Raw genomic sequence first — 27,433 nt, forward strand, 5'->3', positions numbered from 1 at the left:
AATTTGAATTAGAAAATGAGAGAAAAATTGACCAAGTGTGTTTGATATAGCTATTGGTTATCGGTTAATAGATATAGCTTTATGTAATTTAAATTGTAAAAAGTCAAAATATTGACTTTTGGTTTGGAAAATCAATGTTTGACTTTGACTAATATGTGAAAAAACCAATTTGTCATTTGCTAAGGTTAGTGAAAAAATTCAACATTTTGTTGGATAATCCCACTAACTCACAGTGGGCTATGTAGATGCATGAAATGTGAACATCTCTCTTACTAATGGTTAGTGAAATGTAAGGTATTGAGTTTTGGTTAACTAATTACATGCATTTATCCATGTAGATTATTTAAAGGGTTGTTTTCCAAATGTTGAAAAACTTTTAGTCCAATTTTATTTTCTTTCAAAATAACTCACCAAAGAATTTGATTCCCAAATATTGTGATCATCCTCCAATTTCCATCTCTCTCAAATCCTTCACACATTGGATCCCACAACCCAGCTCTGCGTTTGAAGAATAGCGAGTCAACATTAATGGTCGTCCAAGTTCGAGTTAAGAAATTCGGAAGCTGCAATGTTAAGATTTTAATTAAACCCTAATAAGATTAGATGCATTTAAAGTAATAATTTGATCCGCTTTCTACTGCACATGTCTAATTTCCCATCACTTAAAAGACTATCGTTGTCACTTATTAATGCAAGGCTATTGTCTAGAGGATCAATTAGATCCTTACTCTACTTCTAAAAACCTTATAATAAATTTGCACCTTCTCACAAAGTTTTATTGTGTAATATTTCCACAGAGTTTGAATCCATGTTTTTCCATCGAGCTGTCAAACTTTCATCTTGGATAGCAGCCATAGATGATGAAATTGCAGCAATGGAAAGAACCCAGACTTGGAGTGTAGTTCCTTTACCTCATGGGCATCATGAGGTTGGATACGAATGAGTATACAAATGAGTTTACAAAATCAAATATGATGTTGATGAGACAATGGATAGATATAAAGTGCGATTAGTGGTAAAGAGGTATAATCAACGAGAAGGTATCAATTTCATTACCCTTAGGTTATTGTGTTGATTGGACATCTTCAAAAGTACCTTTATTTTGTAAATCATATACGGAATAAATCCATGTATGCTTTTCAACAATGGTTTTCAAAGTTTTCAAGGGTATTAATTAACAAAAGATTCTTCTAATATGTCCCTGCTTTTAAAAGTCATTTCACTTTTCACCTTGCCCTTGTTAACCTCTTCTTTCGTTGGCACTTCATAAACCCTCTTATAGTTCATTAATTTCGCTTCCAATTCCAAAATACGAGTTGTCGTTCTCACTCGTTCTTCGATAATCTTCTTCTTTATCTATCTATTTCTTTTGTTTCTCTCTAACAATGTGAAAGTATTTCGTCTGCATGACATATTTACCCACCCTTTGAATCCTTCCCAGTAGATTATTCCCTTCGATAGCTTGTGATAGTATGTCTGAAGTTAAGTCATCCGTTGAATCAGTCACATCCCGTGAAATAAGTAGGTCGCCATATCATGGAAAAGTTCTAATATTACTAAATACCACGAAAAAAAGTACTCTTATGTTAACGATACGATCAGCTACCTCTTTTGTGTCATTATTAGAAATTTTCTCATCTTTGTTTGTTCGAGCTTTCTTCCATATTAATGCACAATCAACTACTTCATCACTAGATTTACTTAGTTTCTTAAAAAAGAAATTATATTATGATTATTTAAACCACATTACATGTAGCATTATTGGAACCAATATGTACAATGTCTTATCATCTCTTTGACAAGGTTTGCATAACCTCTATGCATATTTGATGGTTGTATTATTATTCTTTCGCCTCTCACGACCCTTGTTGCTAATCACTTCCATTATGTTTCAAACATATACTCAATTTTAGCATAACTAATGACATATATGAATGAAGAAAATGATTATTATAGTTACTTCAAATTCTTCACTTAATCTGGAAGAGACGAATGTGTTCCAATCCTCTTACTCGATGAAATAATATTTTGTAGGTAGATCCTTAAGTTTTTTTCAAATCACCCGTAAATGTTAATACTTACTTGGTAGTGAGCGATAACTTGAATTGCCAATAGCAAACACAAAACTACATGAGAACAAAATATCTAACCACGTATCCAGCTAAAAAATGATCGATTGTGCTCTTCTCGCAACTATCTTCCATTTTTCACCCATCGTGGGTTGGAAGCTTTAAAAAGTTCCATATGTCGTCGATATAAGGGCAGTCAACATTAAAATAGTAAGTACCATTTATCAAAATAATAATAAAGGTCATGTCCAAGTAAATAATTCTTAATCTCTATATGGTTGAACTTCGTCAATATTTTTTATTATGTGTAGATGGGCTTGTTTTAGTAGAAGTGGACTAGGTGCAACAAATGATCCAGCAGATAACGGTTTGTCAATTCGACCTTTCTCTCAAGATTTAAATGATCCTAGTCCAATGAGGTCCAACCCAGATAGAAACTCAAAACAAAATTCAACTTCTTCAATATGCATGCTTCTCCAATTGACCCTTCCAAACAATTTCTATTACAAACATAATTTTTGAACACTTTCATATATACACTTTCATATATACCCACCGTAGGTATATGGGTCCACATAGTTTTGCCTCTCACACCAGGTGGACACATCAATGTAACATAATGGTGAAAAGGGACGGTGGAAAGCACTTTTCAAGCAAACAGTGTCTTACATGCAATTTTTTCTAGTATGGTAACTCAAAGAAGGCAAAAATCATCTTTCAATAGTCATTTGAAATTTTGTCATTCATTCTTCTCCTGAACCTTTTACTGCATGTAAAGGACTTGTCCTTAAGTCTACTGTAGATTGTCTTACCTGATAAAAGGTGATAAGGTGTCTCATGCCCTTGATTACCATCAAATGTTTTTTTTTTATCTCCTATGGTGATGTCTTAGTAAGCATCTTTTGCCTCATGTAAGCATTTTTCTTCCCATGTGATAGTCTAATAGAAGAGATGTCCTCCCTACATATTGGACAAGCCTTAACCCCTTGACACTACTTCACATAGATTACCGAATACAGGAAAATCATTGATGGTTCACACTAAAAAAGTTTGCAAGTTGAAAAATTGTTCTTCACGTGCATCAAAACACTAACCATCTTCTTCCCACATAAGTTTAAGACCATCTCGAACATATTTATAAGATAAGTTGGTATAAACTATAAGCATATTTATCGATCTATGAAGAAATGTTGTCATTTGGGATATCTCTAAATTCTTCAATTTTCCTTCCAATTATTTTGTTGGTATATTCGCCTTCCATCTCACTATGAAAGTTTTTCTTTCTTTTTCTTTTAGGAATATTGATATTTCTTGATTGGGTACTTAGGTTTTAATGTAGATTCCCATTTTAAGAAAACAAAAAACAAATCAAAATTCTAACCCTACATTATTTCTACGTAAGAAAAGAAAATTAGTATTTTCTATGTCAGGTACCAGAGACAATTACTAATGGAAAGAACTTATAGAAAGTAATAGTATATCCAAGTCAACAATACAAATTATCCAATAATTTCATATTAGATTCACTTTCAAATAAAGTAGAAGGAATAAAATGAAAAATACAAATGCAATTTAGAGAAATTGATTTCAAGAAATCTTCCGCTGACCGAGGGGGGTGTTTCAAAACCAACCTAATCGTTCCTATAGGTTGGACGACGTATGAGGACGTTCACCACGATGACGGACGACAAACAAAAACCACAGTCATTCCTACAAGGCACCATGACGAACAACGAAGGTAAGGGATGTCCGACAAATACAAATGACGACATGATGGAGGATGTCGAAAGGAGGACATGGCGAAGGAATGAGCACGACAATTTTCATGTGGACAGTTTTGGGTGTCGAGGGTTTATGTCGAAGGGATGAAGGGTTTCTGTCGAGTGAATTTGCGATTGAAGATAAAAAATTGAGTGTTTTTTAATGACATTTAAATTCTCGCAAAAAATGTGTCTAGAAATAGTCCCATCCGAAAGTAGCATTTTTCCCCATCAAAATTCCAAACTTTTTATTTTTAATGCACATTTTAATCCATTCATACCCTTTTTTCATGACTACATGTGCAATTAAATCCCAAATTTATAGCAGTGGTGACACATATAATGCTTTAGACCAACCAAACATACATGCATTATAAACCATAACTTACAATTTGAAAAGATGTCTTTAGAAAAATCCTAAATCCATCTATGGGCCGCTTAACCCTTTTTTTCACATTGTTTAATGTACATTGCACAAACTTGAATGTATGTCATTTGTTAGTTGATCTTATTAAAAATATAGTAAAATATATGTGAAATTTTGCATACACAAAATTGTTAAAAAAAAAAAAAAAAAGTTCTGAAAAATTGAGTGTTTGAAAATTGAGAAAATAAAGAAAAGTTATATAGGTTAACCCCTGACAAAGTAACTAAACTCAACTTAGCAGTCAACACCGACTTCCTAACTCAACTCCACTAAATTCCAGCACTCTAAACACAAACTTTTAAGTCCATGGACTATTTAACTTAACAAATAATACCAACTCAACTCAATAATGCGTGTCAAACACCCTCTAGAAATCTGGTAGTTTCCTCCCCTTCGTAGGATTCTTTAGAGGTACTGTAGATGGCAGCCAGAATTGGATGCTTAGTAATATAGACTTCGGTAAAGAAAAATTATATTATAAGCTGAGTGAAGAGTTCTAAAAAATTAGAAGGTATCTATCTATCTTATCCAATCTTATTCAAGTTTATCTCTTTTTTTTTTTTCTCTCTCTCTCTCTCTCTCTTCATTCTGGATGCCAATATGGTCTCAATAATCACCCTTTTTAATTGAATTTGGCTCCAAGCATCTTTGCTTTACTTTGCTTTACTTTACTTCTGTTCACCAAAGTGTCTACAAATATGAGAGAAAACACCTTCATTTTTCCTTGCAAAGAGTTCAATCTTGATAATAAACTTGCATGTTGTCATGGCCTCTTGTAGCTTTCCTGATGTTTATTCCTGGATACAGAACCTACCACCACTTTCTCAATGGAAAACTACATCCATTTCGACATCCATATGCTCTTCACCAACAGGCAACTCCTCTCTCATAATCGTTGCTGCAAAAAACATTCATTCTCCAACCATTACTTTCTCAGTTACTGCAGATCTCAACTTTCCTCTTTCCCTTTGGACATCAAAACCCTTGATGGTCGACACCCTATCCTTGAGTTTATTAAACAAAGAATGTATGTCAAGTCTCTTGCTTAATTGTGTTCATGATGTTCTTTATTATGGCTCAAACCAGAGACAGAATTCTAGCCATAACTTTCCTAAACTTGACATCACTTCTAACTTGAAAGAAATCTTCAATCTTGCATTTCTTACTCTCGTATTCCTAATCTGCATCTACGAAGCTCCAACCAATCTCCGTTCAAATTGTCTTATGGCTCTCAAGTTTTATTTGGCAAATTCCATTTCACGGCAGATATCAAAGGTGCTTATGAAACTGTTGGGCTCTACTTTAGAACAACGATGGGTGAGATCCTTAAACCTTGCACTCACCAACTGGATATCGGAGCTCAAGGCCAATGGTCATACTTTCAAAACACCCTCACCTTTGTTTTCTTATTCATTTTCGACATACGGGCTATGGAAAGTTCAACTCTATTGTCCCATCATTGCAATGGATAATATCTACTCGAGCAATCCTTCAAGTGATGAAAGATTGCAGTTCTCTTTAAACTATCACCAGCTCGAAGGGGTTCTACAGTTGAATTACAAGGCTGTGGTTAGAGAAAAGTGGATTGATCTGAGGGTGCACGTTGATAACATCAGGTATATTGAAGTTTGAGGCTAAGAATATCTTTTAATAGTGGCCATTTCTTAAAATTTCTTAAAAAGAAGATGGAAATCTGATCTTTCAAGCTATTAGAACCAATTGCAGTTGGTGTTAAAGATTCTCACATATTTTTGACAATTGAGTTTAAAATGTATACCGGACTTTTGCAGGTGTGACATCGTCCAGCTCGTGAATGAGACTCTCTTATCTGAGCGAGGAGTTGGTGGATCAGAAAAACATTTTCCATCACAAATTTCACTACAGCTCACTCCAACTTTCCACACGAACATAATGAGTGTCTCAGTAAGCAAGTCCTCAAGTAACCCCCATATCGAGATCGGAACTGAAAAAACCTTTGAGGCTGGTTTTGAATCTGCACCATACCCAGGCCTCAAATTAGCAGTAGGGGAGACTGTAACGGTGAGCTTGAAGCCATGGAAATTTGAGCAGTCAGTTCATGGTAATGCTGCAACCCTTGATTGGTACCTCCACGACAGTTCGGATGGGAGAGAGGTGGCCTCCACCAAGCCATCAAAACTTGCACTCATAAACCCTAAAGCTTGGTTTCGAGACCGTTACTCGAGCGCTTCAAGACCTTTCAACAGACAGGGAGGGGTCATATTTGCAGGAGACGAGTATGGAGACAGTGTGTGGTGGAAGATTGATGGAAAGGCAAGAGGGAAAACTATGGAGTGGGAAATTAGAGGTTGGATCTTGGTAACGTATTGGCCAAACAAACACAAGACATTTTACACCGAAACCAAGAGGCTGGAATTCAAAGAGATTCTCCAGCTTTCAATTCCTTAGCTCATAAGAAATCATTAGAGATTGAGGGAGACCAATTTTCTGAGATTTGTTTCCCACTTATTCATTTTCTTTCTTTGTAACAAACAAGACATATCTCTACTTTTAAACGTGTTGCCAACTACATTTATCTACGTATGGGAATTTCATAGTCAGTAAAGTTTGTATAGGTTATTTGATAATGGTATTAAATTGTGTTTAAACTTTCAAGAGTGGGAACAAAAGGAAGACCCCTTTCAAAGTAGTTACAAAAATGTTCTCCAATTTGGTGGCCTTCTTTTCATTTATTTGTCTATTCCTCCTTTTTTTTTTCTCAATGAAAAGTCCACTATTCTTAAATAATAATAATAATAATAATAGGAAAATTGTGTCAAATGACAAAAAAAACATTTAGAAAAAAATAGCTCATGGCACTAATTTTTGTATATTCCGAATATGGCAAAATTAGTGATATCATGGTAATTATAGGACTATCAAAAAGTCATCACTTTTCAACTTGCTACTTTGCAAATTTAGAAAATGTTATGACATGGGTTCTATTATTATAATTTTTTTTTGCTATTTTCGCAAAAACCCCATAACAATAATAATTTTTAAAAAGGGAGGAGGAGGAAAAGAGAAGCTCCTTATCTTTAAACATTCTGATTCCTCCCTTGCCATGTGAACCAAGAAAATGCCTTGGTGAAGTGGAGCTATAAAAGTTTTCAACTTCATCCAATTGGATACCAAACTCTCATAAGTGATAAAATTAAAAATAAGACTTACTATCTTTTTACGTTAAAACAAAATTACTATCTTTTCATCTAATTTAGAATACTCGTCACAACCAACTCAACCAACCAAATACTTCCAATGATGTCAAAATGATGCCCAAGTTCAATCCCGAAAATGTCCATCAGATCCTATTTATTTACTACGATATATATAATACAAGTAGAATCTACATGTGTTCTAATCTAGAAGTCTTGGAGTATTTTAATTAGTTTGATAATTTTTTTATTATATGTTTAGGAATTTGTTAATGTTTTTATCCCCTTCTGAAGATTCTTTTTGGTGTTATAGGCTGCAGTCCACTAGGTGCCCAATATATAAACACTGGAAACTAGAATGCTGGGTCGTGTGAAGAGTTCTCCCTAATTAAAGGTGAGATGTCTATCATCTCTTTCCTATGCAGAACCATCAAAACTAATCGTGTTCTTTCCCTTTTCCTCTTCTTTCTTGATGCCAATGGTTTTAATAATCACTTTCTCAATTGACTTTTCTACCCTCTAGAATCTTTGAACTTTAATTCCATTCATCAAAGAGTCTATATATATATAGAAGAAAATATCATCATTTTTCATTACAAGAGAGAAGAGTTCAATCTTGCTAACCTACTGTATGCTACCATGGCTCCTAGTAGCTTTCCTGATGTTTATTCTTGGATACAGAACCTGCCACCACTTTCTCAGTGGAAATCAACCTCCATCTCAACGCCCATATGCTCTTCAAGCTCAACAAACTCCTCTCTCAATGTTGTTGCAGCCAAAAGCCTTCATTCCCCAACCATTACTTTATCAGTTATTGCAGATTTCAGCCTTCCTATCTCTCTCTGGATTTCAGAACCTTTGAAGACCAGCACCAAATCCTCAAATTTATTAGATGACCAAGAAAACCTATTCAGTCTCTTGCTTAATTGTGTTCGTGACGTTCTTCATTATGGCTCAAACCAACAAAATTATTTTAACTTGAGTTTCCCCAAACTCAACATTACTTTCAACTTAAAAGAAATTTTCAATCTCGCATTTCTTACCCTCATATTCCTCATTTGCATCTATGAAGCTCCAACCAGTCTACGTTTGGATGGTCTTACAACTGTCAAATACCATTTAGCAAATTGCTGGTCAAGACAGACATCAAAGGTGTTTATGAAACTGTTGGGGTCTAACCTTGAAGAGCAATGGATGAGATCCATAAATCTTGCAATCACCAACTGGATATTGGAGCTCAAGGCCAACTGCTGCACCCTCAAAACACCCTCACCTTTGTTCTCTTATTCATATTCAACACATGGGTTATGGAAAGTTCAACTCTATTGCCCTGTCATTGCAATGGATCATATCGAGAACTCAAGCAGTCCTTCAACTGATGAAAGATTGCAATTCTCTCTAAATTATCACCAGCTAGAAGGGGTTCTGCAGTTCAATTACAAGGCTGAGGTTCATGAAAAGTGGATAAATTTGAGGGTTCACGTTGACAACATAAGGTATGTTGAACTTCGAAGATAATTTTTGTGCAACTAAGAATGAATTTATTTTCTTTCCCATACTAAAAGTACCAAAATATACCATCGAATTTTCTAAAACCAATTTCAAACTGATCTCACATATTAAACGTAACCGATGTTAAGGATTCTCACGTATCTTTGACAACTGAGTTTAAACTTCTCTCTAGCACTAAAAGTAACGATTACGACAAAAGCACTTTCTAGAAAAGAATTGATTCCAAACCTGACATTTCAATATGCTAGAAGTAATTTACATTACAGATTCTCACATATCATTGACAATGGAGTTTAAAACGTACCTCCCTCAAATTCTCAGGTGCGGTGTCATCCAACTCGTGAACGACACACTCATGTCAAAACGTGGGGTCGGAAGATCCGAGAAGCATTTCCCATCGAAAATCTCACTACAAATAACTCCAACTATACAAACAAACATAATAAGCGTCTCAGTAAGTAAATCATCAGGCAACCCAAGAATCGAAGTCGGAACTGAAAAAACCCTAGAAGCCGGATTCGAAGGCCAAAACCCTTACCCATGCATAAAATTAGCAGTCGGAGAAACCGCAACAGCTAGCTTGAGACCATGGAAGTTCGAGCAAATGGTGCATGGCAATACCGGAATCCTGAACTGGTACCTTCACGACAGTTCGGACGGGAAAGAGGTGGCGTTGAGGAAACCGTCAAGATTTGCACTGATAAACCCTAGAGCTTGGTTTCGAGATCGATACACGAGCGCTTTCCGGCCATTCAACAAACAGGGAGGAGTGATATTCGCCGGAGATGAGTATGGAGATGGGATTTGTTGGAAGATTGAGAGAGAAGGGAGAGGGAAAACCATGGATTGGGAGATTAGAGGTTGGATTTGGTTAACGTATTGGCCAAACAAACACAAGACGTTTTACACTGAAACAAGGAGGTTGGAGTTCAAGGAGATTCTCCATTTTTCAATTCCTTGAGCTTTGAAGAATATCAATGGAAATGGAGGGAGAATTGGCAATGCATGTTTTTATTAAAAATTTAAAAAGGAAATTGCATTATATCACCAAACAAAATAATAATACCATTTTCTTTCATATTGAATAAAAACACTCATACCAACCTAATATACTTTCCTATTTTTGTAATTTTAAAAACGTAGATGACATTAACTCTAATATCGTAAAAAAAAAAATTCTATTTTTGCAAACTCTCCCATTTAAAATATATTTTTTTAAAAAAAATTATAATATTTATTTCTATTTTTTATTTTTATAAAGTTGTTTAGAGTTAAAAAGTATTATATAGAAATAATAAATCAAACATTTTTAATGATATTTTCGTTAGGTTCTTATTAAAGTATATTTTTTTATACAATATTTTTCAATAAATTTTTAAATGAAAAAAAGAAAAAGTTTGTTGGAAGTATGGGTGTGTTTTTAATTATTGCTAATAATTTTTTTTATACTCAAAACTATAAGTTATCAATTATATTTTATTGGTAAGACAACTTATGATAATGAAATACGATAAAAACAAATCCTAAAATCACATTTCATCTTCACGTGATAAAATAAGGGTAAATCAATTTTCAAATCAAACCGCTACAAGTAGTTAAAATGTAATTACCATGAGTAGCAATGAATTGGCATCGCCATAACAATTTAGATATTAATTGTCAATTAATTTAATAAGTTATGTGACTTTACAATTTTCTTTGGAATGTTTACTGAGCAAGTTTTAAAATTGACTAAATTACCTCTAATGTTATAGTTAGAATTACTAAAATGAGAAGGGCAAAATAGGAAGAAAAGGTTTCTCTCTATAGGCTCTTTTATATATAGTATAGATTCTCGTTAGAAATAGTGAGCTTTGCTTATAGGATGTTTAGGGAAAGATTTACTCTAGACTCTAAATCTTTTTCTTTTTTTAAATAATATCTTGGTTTTTCTTTCTATATTCGAATTTCTACATAAGTCGGTGTTTCGTCTGTCTTAGAGATTTTATTAACTTTTAAACCAAATGATGGTATGTCTCTTATATTTGAATGATTAAGTCGTTCATCTAATTGATTAAACTTATCATAACAAAAAAAATCTTGTTTAATTTATTTTGTAAACCTTTTATGCAACACACAAATATATATAATCAATACACTTTAATCAAATAAACCTAAAAACTATTTTTTCTTCTTTTTTCTCAAAAACTCAAATTTCTCACATCCTCAGCTCCTCACCCTTTATTTATTTATTTTTCAAATTGAAATCCTGAATCAAATCATAAGAACATTGAGTAGAATAAAAAAATAAAATAGAATTGTCAACGGGTGGTAACATGTGAGACCTTGAAATAATAAGCATTTTGAGAAGAAGCTTGTGTTTTGAAGTTTGCGATAGAGTGAGGTGACATGAGAAGGTGTTAGGTGTTTAAGAATTATTAGGCGTTAGAGTTTATCTTGAAATGGAGTATGGCAAGGAAAATGTTTAATTTTGATTAGACAAGAGTTTACGTGTCAGGTTAAGAGCTAAGGATGATCAAGTAAAAAATTAAGCTTGCACGTGTAACTCCATAAACAGGAGCTGGCAATCGTTTAGAAGCTTAACAATGATTAATCCAACTTAGGATTAGTATAAATAGAGAAAGAGGACAAGATGTTAAGAAGTGTTACTCTGTGACTTTGTAAAGAAAACTTGAGTGTTAAGTTGTCGACAGGCGAGAAGAAGAAGTGTTTGATACAAGGCATTTTGAAGAAAGATTTTAGGCGGTTAGTGATTTTCTAAAGTTTTTTTTTTTTTTTTTGTTGTATATTTTAAATCTTTCTTCTACATTTCTTGTTCTTAGAATGTTTATAAAGTGTTTTCAAATGAAAGCTTGTGTTATATTTAAAGTAACTTTTTTTTTTGTTTCACATTAATGTGAAATTATTTTCAAACCATTAATCTTATCTCTATCAATGAGCTAACTATTATGTGCACATAAAGAGTTAAGGCAGCCATGTAGAAAAGAATTGCATGGTAAAGTGAAGCTGACTAATGTGTAAAAGGAGTGTATTACATTTGGCGGCCTGAGCAACAAAAATGAACCAGAAAATTTTTGGATGTAGTTTGATGCAAAGAACATCACAGTAGTCTAAACATGAGATGTTGAGTCTTGGAGTAGAGAATGGTTCGTATTCTTGGTGAAAAGGACATACAAGACTAATGAGTTTGTGAAATGAGGCCATAAGCTTGTTTTGATTAAATGATTATGTTTACAAAATGTGTTTCCTAAAAGGTTTTTATAAAACTTCGCTCACTAAGTCTTGGACTTACGTTTTAAGTTTTCACTCTTCAAGTGACAAGGCGTTAAGGCCATATAAGAAGGGATGAGATAGTTGTTAGGCGAGAAAGCTTTGCAAGGCGTTTAGCTTAAGTTGTTATAATTATATATCAAGGATATATATAAATCACGTTAATTGTAGACCGCATGGTTAAAGTTAATAATAGAAGTTATCTTTTTTTGCGTTATGATGTGTCTTTGTCGCCTAAACTTTAAATTAAGTTTAAGTGTCAAGTCATCAGACGATTAAACTAAACTTAAGGACCTAAGCTGAGCCTTCTAGAATTTCACATTAAAGATGTCATAATTGTTCGAGTTACATCACGTATCGCATTGCCAAATTTAGGACGCATGCGGGGTAGGGCATGACATAACATTCATGACATGATAAAATAAACTAGAAAAGTAAAATAAATACAACACATCTAAAGAAACTCAACCAAATTGGAGATAAGTATTTCTAGTCACAATGATCCCAAAATAAAAGAATAAGAGCACCTCAATGAATCATGAAATATTTCAAACTGGAGACACTAAGAAATTTTTATTTTTTGTGTATGGAATTCACCTAGCACATGAGTTGAGAAAGTGAAGTCGAATGTCAATGATCAAAATGGTGGCGATTAAAATCTTGAAGACAAAGTGACATTTTGTGTTCTTCTACAAAACATTGGTTTAGTCTTTAATTAAAAATTAGAATCCTAAATTTTTGGCCAATTTTCAAGGTTTTGGGACGAAAATAAAAACTAACTCTCAGACATATTTTTTTCGGCTAAAGTTTATGAGCAAAAAAAACTTGAATATCACTCAAAATAAAGCTACCCAATAGTTAGATGTGAATTTCCAAGACATTTCACATCGTTCTAAATTGGGTCTTTTCTTCGTAGACTATAACATTGGCCAATTTCTCAACATTTTGGGATAAAAATAAAAACTGATACTCAGGTTTTTTTTTTTTTTTTTTTTTGCTTTTATGGGCAAAAAACTTGAATGTCACTCAAAATAAGGTTACCCAGTAGTTAGATGTGAATTTTCGAGACATTTGACATCGTTCTAAATTGGGTCCTTTCTTCTTAGGCTATAGCATTAACCATTTTTTCAACGTTTTGAGACGAAAATAAAAGTTGACTCTCGGACATATTCTTTTCGGCTTTTATGGGCAAAAAACTTTAATATCACTCAAAATGAGACTACCTAATAGTTAGATGCGAACTTTCGAGGCTTTTGGCATATTCTAAATTGGGTCCTTTCTTTGTAGGTTAAAACATTGGCCCTTTTTCTAACGTTTTAAGATGAAAATAAAAATCAACTCTCTAACATACTTTGTTTGACTTTTATGAGCAACAAACTTTACTATCACTCAAAATGAGACCACTCAATAGTAGGATACGAACTTTCGAGACCTTTGGCATCGTTCTAAATTGGGTTATTTCTTCGTAGGCTATAACATTGGCCATTTTTCCAACGTTTCGAGATGAAAATAAAAATTTGACTCTCAGGCATATTTTCTTCGGCTTTTATGGGAAAAAAACTTTAAAATCACTCAAAATGAGACCACTGAGTAGTTAGATGCGAACTTTCAAGAACTTTGGCATCGTTCTAAATTGAGTCTTTTCTTCGTAAGCTAGCATTGACCCTTTTTCCAACGTTTTGGGACGAAAATAAAAACCGACTCTCGGGCATATTTTCTTTGGCTTCCGAGACCTTTGGCATCGTTCTAAATTGGGTCATTTTTTTGTAGGCTATAACATTGGCCCATTTTCCAACGTTTTGGGACGAAAATAAAAACGGACTCTCGCGCATATTTTTTTTTGGCTTTTATGGGCAAAAAACTTGAATATCACTCAAAACGAGGCCAACCAGTAGTTAGATGTGAATTTTCGAGACCTTTGGCGTCGTTCTGAATTGGGTCATTTCTTCTTAGGCTATAACATTGGCCCCATTTTCAACGTTTTTTGGACGAAAATAAAAACTGACTCTCAGGCATGTTTTCTTCGGCTTTTATGGGCAAAAAACTTGAATATCGCTCAAAATGAGACCACTTGAATATCGCTCAAAATGAGACCACCCTGTAGTTAGATGTGAATTTCTGAGACCTTTGGCATCGTTCTATATTGGGTCCTTTCTTCGTAGGCTATAGCATTGACTCCATTTTCAACGTTTTGGGACGAAAATAAAAACTGACAATTGGGCATATTTTTTCCAGCTTTCACAAGCAAAAAACTTGAATATCGCTCAAAATGAGGTCACCCAGTAGTTAGATGTGAATTTCCGAGACCTTTGACATCGTTCTAAATTGGGTCCTCTCTTCGTAGGCTAACATTGGCCCCCTTTTCAACGTTTTTGGACGAAAACAAAAAATGACTCTTGGGCATATTTTTTCGGTTTTTTGGACAAAAGACTTGAATACCACTTAAAATGAAGCCACCAAGTAGCTAGATGTGAATTTCCGAGACCTTTGACATCGTTCTAAATTGGATCCTTTCTTCGTAGGCTATAGCATTTGCTCACTTTTCAACGTTTTGAGACGAAAATAAAAACTCACTCTCTGACATTTTTTTTTCTCGCTTTTATTGACAAAAAGACTTGAATACCACTCAAAATAAGGTCACCCAGTCGCTAGGGCCAAGTAATGATCATATACACAATATCTATAGAAAACAAACATTTATCCATAGAAAACAAACATTTAGGCGGATCAACTTTAGTAAGGAGTATGTATCTATGTCTATGTTTTATATATGATATAAATTTCCCTAGAAATCTCCTTGAACGATCTTATAATTATATATTAGATTATCAAACGAATTAAAGAGAAAATTTCCTATATTTAACACCTTTCTAAATGCCTAGTGAATTATAAAAAATTTACAAAAAACTAGGGGAATTGACAAAAATAGGCAAAAAATGGAGTAGATAAAGACTTTTAGGATTGATTGTAAAAAAGTTGACATTTAGGACAAATTGAAGGTAAAATGACGAAAATACCCTTATTTCATATTAAACATTTCAATTTAAGAACCTACGAGATGTCTGCGAGATGTTTGCGAGATAAAATAATAATAATAATAAATTGCCAACATCCTTGGAAACATCTCTAAAACAACCTTAAATCAACCATAAATCAACTTGAAACAATAAAAAATAATATTTGATTTATACATTTAAGATGCAAATATATATACATACAACACAATTCATATTCGGATTTAAAAAAAAATAAAACAATTAAAACAATTTATTATTATTATTATTTTATCTCGCAAACATCTGGTAGACATCTCGTAAACATCTCGCAGACATCTCGCAGGTTCTTAAATTGAAATGGTTAATCTGAAATGAGGGTATTTTCGTCATTTCACCTCCAATTTGTCCTAAATGTCAACTTTTTTACAATCAATCCTAAAAGTCTTTGTCTATCCCATTTTTGGCCTATTTTTGTCAATTCCCCAAAAAACTAACAGGAAAAAAAAAGAAGGATTTTGTAAAGCTATGCCCTATTTCACCTCTCCATCATTATAGACCAAGATCCCGTCGGAGCATCATGAACAAGGCTGCTATTCATCATCTTTCTCCCTGAAAATCTCCCTCTTAACCGTTGTTGCTGCACCACCATCACTGTCGACGAGCTCCTGAAGTCCGGAGATGCAAGTATATCGCCGACCACCCCGAGCTCCGGACACTCACTCCATTGGTGAAGGCCGTCGAGAATGGGGTTCTCCTCGTGTCGTCGTCCCGCGATTATTAAGTCGAAGCAATCCTCCATGCCTCTAATGGATGCCGCTAAACCAGAGCCATCTCTCACCATCTCTTCCACAACCACAAAATGCTCATTCCCCAAGTTGGCTTGTCTATATTCATGGATCAACTCAGTGTCATGCTTTCTATTCTTGCTGTTTTCAGCTCCAAACAAAAGGAACCGAATGACGGTTAAGTCGACCATGTGATGCTTGGCCATACGAGCTCCTAAAGCTAATGACTCCGCATCATCCGGGCCACCAACGAACAACACTGCAATATGATATGGAGTTCGTGCAGTCAAGACGGATACTTGCTTAGTCAAGACTCCCCTATCTATTAGAATTCCAATTGAACAAGGTGCCATTTCAAGGATTTGTAAGTTCATATTCTGGATGGCTCGGTTCACCCTCTCAATCGTGCCATCGATCGCCCACTGCTTGTGGAAAGGAAGAATAGCAATGGTTGCCCTCTTATCAAATGCGAGTCTACAAACATCGTCGTGCATAAGGTCGTATGGCGATATCGCAGTGAAAGCATCGACGGTAGCATAGCCTGCGTTGTGATCTTCATATTGCCTCAAGGCATTGATAATGTGGGTTGCTTTAGACGAAGATCTTTCGAGCGTGCAATCGGCTTGGTGTGCGATAAGAACCGGATTGCTCCTCCCAATGAGCTCAACCAAAATTAGAGCTATGACAACAAGTGGGCTGTCTCTTGAAGCATAAGACACTTCAAGGAGATTAATGATGGTGGGGATGTTGTCTTGATGGTGAATGCAGACCAAGACTCGAAGCTCAGTCTCGGCTTTCAGATGTTGAATTGTACATCTTGATGATGAAAAGTAGCGTTTTGATGGATCATAAAGAAGTCTGATTAATGGTGTTACAGTGGCTGTCAAAATCACCACTGCCATAACAGATAAAGAAAACTCTTCATCTGTCATCAACTGCAGAAAAAACATTAGAAAAAATAGATGAAGATGTTCTGTCAAGAGTATATTATATATTGAATAGCTTAATAAGTTATATTTCTTCTTCATCTTACCATCAATTTGGCTTTGTAGTCTCCTAAAATGTTCAAATCATTACTAAATGTCAAAATTTTTATTATGTTGTATGTTTCCTTTAAACATAACATACATAGAGGCAATGACCTGATGGTATTCAAAATAATATGTCGACCTTAAGTTAATTGATTTAGGAAAAATTCACACCTGGTTCTTAAACGTTCATGAACTTTCGAATCTATTACAATTTAGTCCATAAACTTTAACAAGCACCAATATATTCATGGATGCATAAATTACTTGAATGTTCTTGGTTCAAACTCTAATAAAGCCTCAAACCATAGCTACTAAAAGTTGGAATAAATGTATGTGATCATTTGTGGAGGTTACATTGTTTCATGAATACATCTTTTAATAAATAACCAAATCGAATAAGAGACTTGTCTCTTATTCAAATGGCTATAAATTAGTCTATAAATATTTCTTTTTCCAAATGCATTTTAGAATTTTCTTTTCATATGCACTTATCTTCCATACAACTTTTCTTGCTTTTATAAAAGTTTGGTTCATGTATAATTTATTTTCACATAGTGTACTTAATTGGATCTTGTGCTTTTATAAGAAAGGTAATATATTCTATCTTAAGAGAAAATTACTCACAACACTCGAGTACTAGAGTGAGTACAATTGTTTTAAGAAGGCAACGTGAAGTTGTTAAGCTCAGATTCTCTCCCATATACAAGATCATATATTTTTTGACATTTTTTTAACGATATTATTCATAATGCTAAAACCATAACAGTTTAAATTTTCAGTGTTAACAGATTTACTAATGATATTATTAGCTTTACTAAATAGATTTACTAATGATATTATTAGCTTTACTAAATGCATAAGCATGAACGAGTCAAAATAAATATGGTATTTTTGGGTGATTACCTGTCCGTGCTTCCAGAAATTGAAAAGAATCAGCTGCAAGAACCCTCTAGCATTCAGAATAAAGCCAAGAACCAAAGCGTCTCCATGTAGTAGATTGAAGTATCTTGCCGGAAAAACCACTGCTCCAATCTTAACAAGACAGGAAAACAGAATAACAACCACAACAGGCCAACATTGTTCAAGTTTGATAATGAAGATATTGGTTTGCAATCCACTAACAGCCAGAAAAGTTGGATAGAACAGTCTTGAAGCTATAGTTTCCACTTTGGATACAATGGTAGCACCCAATGGAGGACCATCTGGCACAACCAAGCCAAGAACCAATGGCCCCAAGAAATAATGTTGCCCTATGATTTCACTCAAAAACCCAGAGAACAACACAAGAAGGAATATCCAGATAATAAAGACTTCATGGATCAACTTTCGTTGTTGAAAACGCTTCAGCATCCAAAGAATTATAGGCTTGAAGACGTAGAAGATGCCAGCAATAAGTGCAAATGACGATATTAGTGAATATAATGGAGTTTGGCCGTTGTTGGCTCTCTTGCTCTCTGTGAATGATAACGTAGCAACTGCTGCGAACATGGCTAATACATCACAGAACATGGATGATGAAATTGCTAGGCGGCCGATGTCAGTATTCAAGATCTTGAGCTCGGTTAGTAGACAAGCGATAACGGGAGAGCCGATCAAGGTTTGACACAAAGCTATGAGATAAAGAGCGTCGGTGATGTGGTCGTGCGTTGGGATGGAATGCTTCAAAATGAAGACAAATGTGAGAGGTAGTATAAAGGTGAAGACGAACACAGACAGACCGACAACCAACGCTTGTCGCCCTGGTCGTAGCATCACTGTCGCATCGATTTTCACTCCCATGACAAAGAGGAAGAACATGAGGCCAAAACTTCCAAAAGTTTCCAATGCGAGGTTCCCTCGTTGGGGAAACAACGTTCTTGCTATCTCTTCTTTTTGCCCTAAGAACGAAGGACCCAAGATGATGCCACCCTATAAGCAACATTTTCCAGATAATCTATTAAGAAAACATCTAGGAGACCAGATATACATTAACTTAACATTATCAAAGTTACAGATCCTACATTTGAATTTTTGTAATGTCATTTCTTCTCATTGTAGTATTAGTAGTTTGCATATGATATCCAAACCAACGTATTAGTAAGTTAACAAGAAACTAGAGAATGTTCAGCATTCTCTCTTCAACATACATTAATTAACAATTCAGGCATTGGATTTTCATGCATCCTCAAACAAGTAGAGTGCATCCATACAAGACAATTAACTGCGGATTGTGATTGACACACATACAGCAAACACATAAAGCATTATGGATTGAGGAAGAAACTTACAAAGATATGAGAGACGACTGTAGATTGTCCAAGGGGTTTGAAAAGGGATTCCATGAGTTGAGAAACTAAGGAAATTGCAGAGAGTTGTAATAAGAAGAGAGAAGAGGGGGATTTTACAGACATTTGGAATAGATATTGCCATGTATCATCCCCTCGGCGCTCAACAGTTTCGCATACGTAAGTTTGGTTCATAGAATCCATAGACATTTCTCATGGGACAATCTTCAAGAAGAAGAAGAATGTAAGAGAGAGTAAGAAATTATTTGTAATTTCTTTGTTTGAGAGAAGAGGGAAGTGAGGGAACAAATAGAGAAGGATGGTTTTCCAAGTGTTGTGGATTTATTGTTGTCTTTAACCACAAATTTCAAATTTTGTTTGTTGGGAATTTATGGTTTAAAGTTAACTAACTTGCTTTTCTTCTAATATTCTTATTCAATTCCATCATATTAATCTTTTCCTAATTAAATACTTTTGATCTAAATCATATCTTTATTCCCTCCAAACTAATTCATTCAATGTTTTTAAATAATGTATTTTTAGTATTGTTTAAATTAACTTTAAATGCATAAAAACATTTTTACAAATAAAAACAAAAAAATAATTTTAACTATTTCTTGCAAACATGACGTAGATTTATAATATTTAGAAGGAAATCGAGCAAACATCTTCATCAGTATGGTGCTTGACCACCGACGCTCAAACAATAAAGTTAGTAATGGTTTGAAACGAGAACTAGAAACAAATATAGAGGTTTAAGATTATTTTTCCCTCGTGGTCATAGCCTTCATGAATTGATCTACAAATTTGGTCTTCCATGCCCGACCCTAGGAGTCGGCCTTCATGATTCTTCTCGAATTCAACCACACCATATTTTACTAAATAAAACATTTATCATGGAAGATCTATTGGATCATCCCCTTTATAGGCTAAATACTTCACCATAATTTTACCAACAACACACGTCATTAGGTTATTTTCACGAAGTAATTAACTTACTATCACAAACATGAATTTTTATTGAGAAAATTAACCTTTTAGTTTGCACGTTTTGTAAGCTATATCCATGACTTATTTATTGTTATTTGTTAGGATTACCTTACCATTTTTACATATGCATGAGTAACAAAAACCAATATATCCATGAATAATATTCGATAAAAACCAATACATCCATGAATAATATTCGAAACATTAACTAAAAAAAATCATTCATTCCTTTTATTGAAAAGTTAGAATAAACTTTTTTGAACCAATAACATATTGTCATGTTATTTACTAGATTAATGGTGAGAAAAATATAAATAATTGAACTTTGAGCTAATTAAATGTTACCTGTGACTCAAACTAAAATTGAAAACATAAATGGATCAATTCTGATGATGTCACATGTTTTAATCATTACCGTTGGATCAAACTAATTATTTTTTTATTAAATTAAATATTATTTATTTGAGCTAAAATTGAGTTGAGTTAAAGAAAATAAGCTTAATTTAGCATAAAAACTAAATATGACCAAAATCTATGTGGTTGAGCCCATGGATCTAATCCATGAACCAACCAGGCCTAAGCCCATAAAATCTATCAAAGAACTCGATAAATAAAATAGTTCTCTTCATTTGTGGAAGGACATAAATTCTTGACTTCATAAGATTTAGAGAGAATTCTTCCAAAAACCAAGAGACTCTCTAACTTCTGAAGCCAACCACCCTCTCGAAGATTGAAATTCTTTTGAAAATAGAAGTTTTCTTCCAAGACTCCAACTTCAAGAACATCACGTGATTTGCTTCCTCAAATCAAGCGTAGGCATTCAACTAATAGAGGCCTAGAGAGAGAATTCTCCCAAACAATCAAACGGATCTCTAACTCCTGAATGACTCATTGAAGCTCTAGTTCTTTGAAAATGCAAATATTGTTCCAAGACTCAAACATCAAGAGGATCAAACACTAGAGATCGAATCACATTGCATTAAACACTAAAACATCAAGCGCTTCGCTTCCATAATCAAGTATACTCATTCGACTGAGAGAGAACCAAATGATCAAATACTAGAGATTAAATCACATCGCATCAAATTAGCACAAACATAACATCAACAGAAGTTCAATTCCACGATTAAATTTCTCTAGAAATCTCATGTGAACAGCTTAATATGTGTAAGCTATAAAAAATACTTTTAAAGAAGTTGATTTTAATTATACCTTAAATTCTTAAAAGAATCCTTCTCATTCAAATTTAAAATTTCAAACACCAACCTATATGGACTTATACGTGCTAGATGGACTTATATGTGCTGGTTTTTATGTCCTAATAGTAAATGTAATTCGTTGACGTTGTTAATAAAGTATTATTATTATTATTTCAATAAAACGTTATTGATTATATTATTAGTTTTGTCTTACTAACATAAATCCAATAAACTAACATCTTAAGTTGTTTGATGAGTCTTGAACAATATGTAGAGACATACAGGAAACAATGTTCGAGATACAACTAAAAGAGTCTATAGTATAGAGATAAAACTAGGTACCTTATTTTGGTAATATTATGATTATGACTCACTTTGTATTTGATACAAAAACAATGATCAAACACATTCATGTAGGTGACATGCGAGTGGGGGTATCCTAGACGATGAGTTTGCCTAAGGTCGGACCACAAAATAGTAACCACTAGATGTAACTTCGTTAACTAGTTAGACTTGTACTTCGTTAAATAATTAATTAGTTAAACCAAAATCTTTACGTGGGAGTTATTTAAGGAACGTGGCATGCTTTCCAACGTACACCATTTCTCTTAATAACTTCACAAACCAAAATCTTATTCTCAGAAATTAGGAAGTTTCCAAGTGGTGCGACCTCAAAATTGACATTTAGGACATACGGAGCCGATAGCATACATAAGTTTCAATCTCTTTGTAATTTCTATTTTTTTAAAGCATGCTTAGCCACGATAAATTAGTTTATGTATTCCTTTTCCAATGTATTAAAATTTAATTTTCCAATTAAATTTGAGTTTAGGCTTCTGTTAAATTCTTCTGTAACGTACGACTTTTATCCCTTCAATATGAATATGTAATACATACATGCGAAAAAATGAACACAAATTTGTGAACTATACGCTTGTTTTCTTCTTCCAACCCCACAATCCATGCTCCCAATTTTCTGTTTTTCGTTTTCTTAGATTTCACCGATCATAACTCCTATTTTTTCTTAGATTTGTTAACTTGAACTTGTAAATACATAAAATTTTACGTCTATGAATTTCACAACAACGGTTGTTAACAGTTACTTTTCAAAAAAAGATTCAAATTACAATGTCGAAATGAAACCAACTTTATAGCGTGTTTTTTATATATAAAAAAATATTTATCTATGTGTAATCCACAAATTGTTTGAGTAGAAACTATGTATCTTGACTGTTTTGAAATGTGATAAATATAGGGGGTAAGAAGATTGATGTAGTCAAGATCACAGTTGATCATTGTCTTTTTTATATGCTATGAAAATGAGAAAACATTATCAATGACTACTTGGTTTACTAGGTGATAGAACCTATAGGATTTACTGCATAACCTATATAAAGACACATCCCTAGGCTACTAAAAAGTTTTCTTCTTTTAGGGTTTAGAATTCGAACAAATCCAAGACAACTCTAAGTTCTAATGTAAGACAGATTTGGTTTTTTTTCTTAAGAATTTTGTATGGTTAAGTAATATTTTTAGATTTTAGAATTCTATTAAGGATGTAACACACGATAAGGATAATTTGACCCTACCAATAAGACACAGCTTGTGAGTTGAGTAAAATGGTAACTACTAACTCAACTAGAGTCCTATTTTTTCTCTTGGCTTTATCGTTCATCTCAGGAGAGTAAGATGTAGTTTTTTCGTGTATTATTCCATGTGAGTTATAGGAATTGTCTAAGTCATACTCAATTTTCATACTTCGACGTGTATAAATTGTCTAAGTCATACTCAATTTTCCTATCACTACGAAGTTTTTTAACTTTCCTATTATGCTGATTTTCTATTTCACATACAAAAGATTTGAAAGCATTTAAGACATCACTCTTATTTTTCAGTAACTATATAAAGGTAAAGTCAGTACAATTATATTTGAAAGTAATAAAATATCTTTTACTAACCTTGGTCATGATGCCCATGAAATCCACGTAGATCATAATGAATTAAGTTTAGAGGCTCAGATTCTATAAGTACAAACTTTTTGCAAAGTTTTAGTTATTTTATCTTGACTACAAAATTCGCATTTCCCAAATTCATTCATGGATAACTTAAAGATCATTTCTAATCTACTCATGTTACTTATTAGTCATTTCTTAATTGACAAAATCTAGTATGCCAAATATTAAAAGAACACAAGATACACAAAAGATTTGACTTTATTAATTTCGGGGTTTAATTTAAACATGCTCTCAGTAGCATAACCCTTCCCCACAAAGACATTGTTTTTTATTAAAGTAAAAAGATCAGAATTTAGAGTCTGAGTGAAGCCAACCTTGTTGAAGAGATAGCCGTCCAACACTAGATTCTTCCTTATTTATAGGGTGTGCATAACTTCCTTTAGTGTGTGAATCTTCTCAGAGGTAAACTTTAGCTCTACATCTTCGATGCTAGCAATCTTTGTTGAGTGATGATCTTCCAGCATAATTTTTTTATCATTAATCTCGTTATAAGTTTTAAATAGACTATGGTTGTGATAGACATGTTGCGTCACTCCAGTGTCTATTCACTATCCCTTAGAACCACTAATCACATTTACTTACGTGATCATGACAATTAATGGTCCTTCTAACAAGTTCGCCTAACTAGCAAGATGACTCTTGTTCCTATCATTATAGCAGATGAACTGTACCATTTCTCTTGAGGGGTGTTTCTGTTTCTTTTTATTTTGATGGTTGTTGGATCCTTGATTCTAGCTCTTCCTCTTATTTCCTTTATTCCTCTTTCTGGTTTTACCATAGCAAGGACATGCCTCCTTGGTACAAAATTCACCTCCTCCCTCTGGTCTTGCTTTCAGGCCTCCTCTTCAATCCTCAGTCAAGTAATCAGACTTTTCAAAGAGAATTTTTTGGTCTTTGTACCTTTGGGTATTTTTAAAATTCTTCCACGGAGGAGGTAGTTTGTCAATAATAACACCTATTAAAAATTGTTCATCAAGGGACATGCCTTCACTGATTATTTCTGTTCTCCCGTTCATGGGACTGAACCTCCACTAATCTTTCAGCTGTCATTTATATCTTAGGTAACGGCTGACAACATGTTTCTTGGATCCAGCCTCCTTAGTGTCATATTTTTTCTTCAAGGTCTCTCATACCAGTTTTGTTGTCTCCATTGTGCAATAATAGTCATAGAGCTTACCATTTAAACCATTAAGATAATTTTTTTTGCATAAAAAATCTTTTTCTTCCCAGTAAGAAGTCGCCTTGATTTTTTCTTTAATGGAATTTTTCTTTGGAACCTCACGGGTTTCTTCGTGGTATAGGCATCGACAACTTTCTTGACCGTAAAGAAGAATAACATCTTCTGTCTCTATCTTTTGAACTTTGCCCCTTCAAAATGGAAGAGGTGTGGTTGAGTTCAATTGACATCAAGTCAAAATGTGTTGAAGCCATCAAAGCAGATGAAAATGTCTTTAAATTGTTCTCGCTAGAATTCTTCATCCGTCAATAAATAGAAAAAGCAACTTAACCGTAAAAAATTAAAACTCTACAAAACAAAAACTTGTTATTTGTCTGAGTTGCAAAACTCTATTTCGTGGTTGTATCCTTGATTGTGCTAGCAATTCTTATGTTACCACGTCATTTCTAGGATAAAACAATCAGCAACTACCTTGATTTGTTCCTCGGTGAGATTTTCCTTTGGAACCTTAGGTTTCTTCGTGGTATAGGCATCAACAACTTTCTTGACCGTAAGGAGGAACAACATCTTCTATCTCTATCTTTTGAATTTTGCCCCTTCAAAACGGAATAGGTGGTTGAGTTCAAACGACATTAGATTAAAATGTGTTGAAGCCATCAAAGCAGATGAAGACGTCTTAAAATTGTTCTCGCTAGAATTCTTCAGTCGTCAATACATGGAAATAGCAACTGAACTGTAAAAAAATTAGAACTCTGCAAAACAAAAACTTGTTATCTAGCTAAGTCAGAAAACCCTATTTCGTGGCTCTACCCTTGACTGGTGCTTGCACTTCTAATGTTACCACATCATCCCGATGATAAAATAGCCAAAGATAAGGTTTGATTGTTTACACTAAATGATTATCAAACGAAAAAACACCCTTATACTTTTGGATAATTTTGCTCAAGTATAAAACTTTAAAATAATGATGGTAAAATAATAAAAATGGTAGCAAATAGCAAATAGCAAATATTCTTGCAAAATGAGGGGACATTGAGAATGCATAATGGGTTATTAGAGTTTGTGGTTATAATAAATCGTGTGTTAGTATAGTAGTAGTAATGAAAAACAAATGTTTTATTTTATTATGATATTATTATAATTATTTATGATTTATGAAAAACATTATAATTATTTAATTTATTTACAGAATAATTTTTTTTAAGTCGATAAAAAAAAGTGATCTTTTAAAAAATATAACGAAGTAAATGGAACAATTTAAAAAACGAAAAAAACTCATATACAATAAACAATCATTTAGATTTGACTATTATTTCCTAGACGGTCTTTTAGAAAAATAGAAAACTATTTTTTTCAACGATCATTTAGATTTGAGTATTTTTGCTACACAATCATTTATATCTAATCATTTAAATTTGGGTAGTTAAATCTAAACGATTTTTTCCAAAAAATTTTGATACACTGATTGTTTAAATTTTACTACTTAATAAATGGAAATACCTATAATAGATACAATTCAAACACAAATTATTACAACACGAACTAAAATAATCAGGAGTCTAAGTGCAAACTACTGCACTTCAAACACATACTATATTAACACACGGCTTATCATAACCACAAACTATAATAACCCATTATGCATTCCTAACGTCCCTTCATTTTGCAAGAATATTTGCTATTTGCTATTTGTTATAGGTTTTTTTTTAAAAAAAATTTACCTTCATTATTTTTTAATTATTCGCTTTTACTATTTCATTCTCGAATTAAAATAGTTTATCCTTCAAATAAATATTATTGTAATCTAAACTATAATAACCTTACATCCCACGCACAAACAACTATAACCCAACTATAACAACTTATGTTTATAATAACCAATTTTTTTTTTTGTCTCATACCCTTTATTAATTTCTACCTTTAGAAATTTTTAATAATTTAATTTGTAGAAAATCTCTCTAAAATTAATTATCAACGTTTCTCATGTCAAAGATGTGGGCTTTTTGGCCCTTAATCTCAAATTAATTTATTTTAATTATTCAATTAATTTATGTTTTGATGATAACAAATCTGATTTTTTTATTGACAATTTTATTAATTTGAATAGACCATATCGTAGAACTTGGAAAAATGATTCTAACGCCTCTTGAATCACCCAAATCGAAGTGCAAATGAAGAAAATATTGCTAAAAGAAGGTTAACGGAAAAATATCCGAGATTGTGACGTGGCGACCAAGCATTCAATTTGAACCAATTAGAGAAAGCCACTTGGAGCAATGAAAGAGTAACAAATGTGGCTTTTTGTTATGTTTTATTGGCTTTTATAAAGAAAATGAATTTAAAAAGAAAATGATTTTAATATTATTATTTTTCCTTGTGTCTAATGGCTAGTTGTTTTAAAAGAGGGTGAAGTTGCTTTATTGATTTCTTTTTAAACAAAGTATTTTGAAAAGACATATTATTATATTATTATTTGTATTGTGTCAACGGCTAATTAAGTTTAAATCTCAACCATTCATTTTTCTTTTACTTATATCTAATAACCCAAATGATTTTGAATTTATCTTTCCTCTCTTTTTAAATACTTCACATTTACACAAGATCATTAACATCTTTACAATCCTCAAAAAGTGCAAAAAGCCAACATTGTTATTCTCTCTAAAGCTTCCAATTTTTATTCTTTTCATCTTATTCTTGAGAGCTTCTTATTATATTGTGAGGATTAAATTTGTGAGCTTCAAATTGTATACTCACTCTTTTAGAGG

At 33.3% G+C, this 27,433-nt stretch overlaps 3 protein-coding genes and 1 long non-coding RNA gene across 7 annotated transcripts; 2 read left to right on the forward strand and 2 right to left on the reverse strand.

The window, feature by feature from the left end:
- Nucleotides 1-2,549: 2,549 nt before the first annotated feature.
- LOC116403815 lies at nt 2,550-9,798 on the reverse strand. Of its 4 annotated transcripts, none has more exons than XR_004216654.1 (3): nt 9,480-9,798; nt 9,246-9,366; nt 2,550-3,779 (listed from the first exon to the last, which is right to left on the reverse strand). It is a non-coding gene; the product is annotated as an uncharacterized LOC116403815 (long non-coding RNA). The 4 variants fall into 4 exon arrangements; XR_004216653.1 differs by having other exon boundaries at nt 2,550-4,670; XR_004216655.1 differs by lacking the exon at nt 2,550-3,779 and adding an exon at nt 7,450-8,854.
- LOC101220377 (hypothetical protein) lies at nt 4,591-6,924 on the forward strand. The gene is made up of 2 exons (XM_004146432.3): nt 4,591-5,872; nt 6,047-6,924. Exons 1-2 carry the CDS (start codon nt 5,022-5,024, stop codon nt 6,681-6,683), a joined length of 1,488 nt encoding a protein of 495 aa, XP_004146480.1. The 5' UTR covers nt 4,591-5,021; the 3' UTR covers nt 6,684-6,924.
- Nucleotides 8,040-10,019, forward strand: LOC105435469. Its single transcript, XM_011656720.2, has 2 exons — nt 8,040-8,925; nt 9,263-10,019. The coding sequence occupies exons 1-2, from the start codon at nt 8,069-8,071 to the stop codon at nt 9,900-9,902; spliced, it is 1,497 nt and encodes a 498-aa protein (XP_011655022.1). The 5' UTR covers nt 8,040-8,068; the 3' UTR covers nt 9,903-10,019.
- Nucleotides 10,020-15,657: 5,638 nt separating this feature from the next.
- Nucleotides 15,658-19,573, reverse strand: LOC101220138 (cation/H(+) antiporter 15). The gene is made up of 4 exons (XM_031885418.1): nt 19,291-19,573; nt 17,927-18,931; nt 17,121-17,134; nt 15,658-17,048 (listed from the first exon to the last, which is right to left on the reverse strand). Exons 1-4 carry the CDS (start codon nt 19,495-19,497, stop codon nt 15,743-15,745), a joined length of 2,532 nt encoding a protein of 843 aa, XP_031741278.1. The 5' UTR covers nt 19,498-19,573; the 3' UTR covers nt 15,658-15,742.
- Nucleotides 19,574-27,433: the final 7,860 nt, after the last annotated feature.

This window comes from Cucumis sativus, chromosome 5 (genome assembly GCF_000004075.3).
Source record: "Cucumis sativus cultivar 9930 chromosome 5, Cucumber_9930_V3, whole genome shotgun sequence".
NCBI lineage: Eukaryota > Viridiplantae > Streptophyta > Magnoliopsida > Cucurbitales > Cucurbitaceae > Cucumis > Cucumis sativus.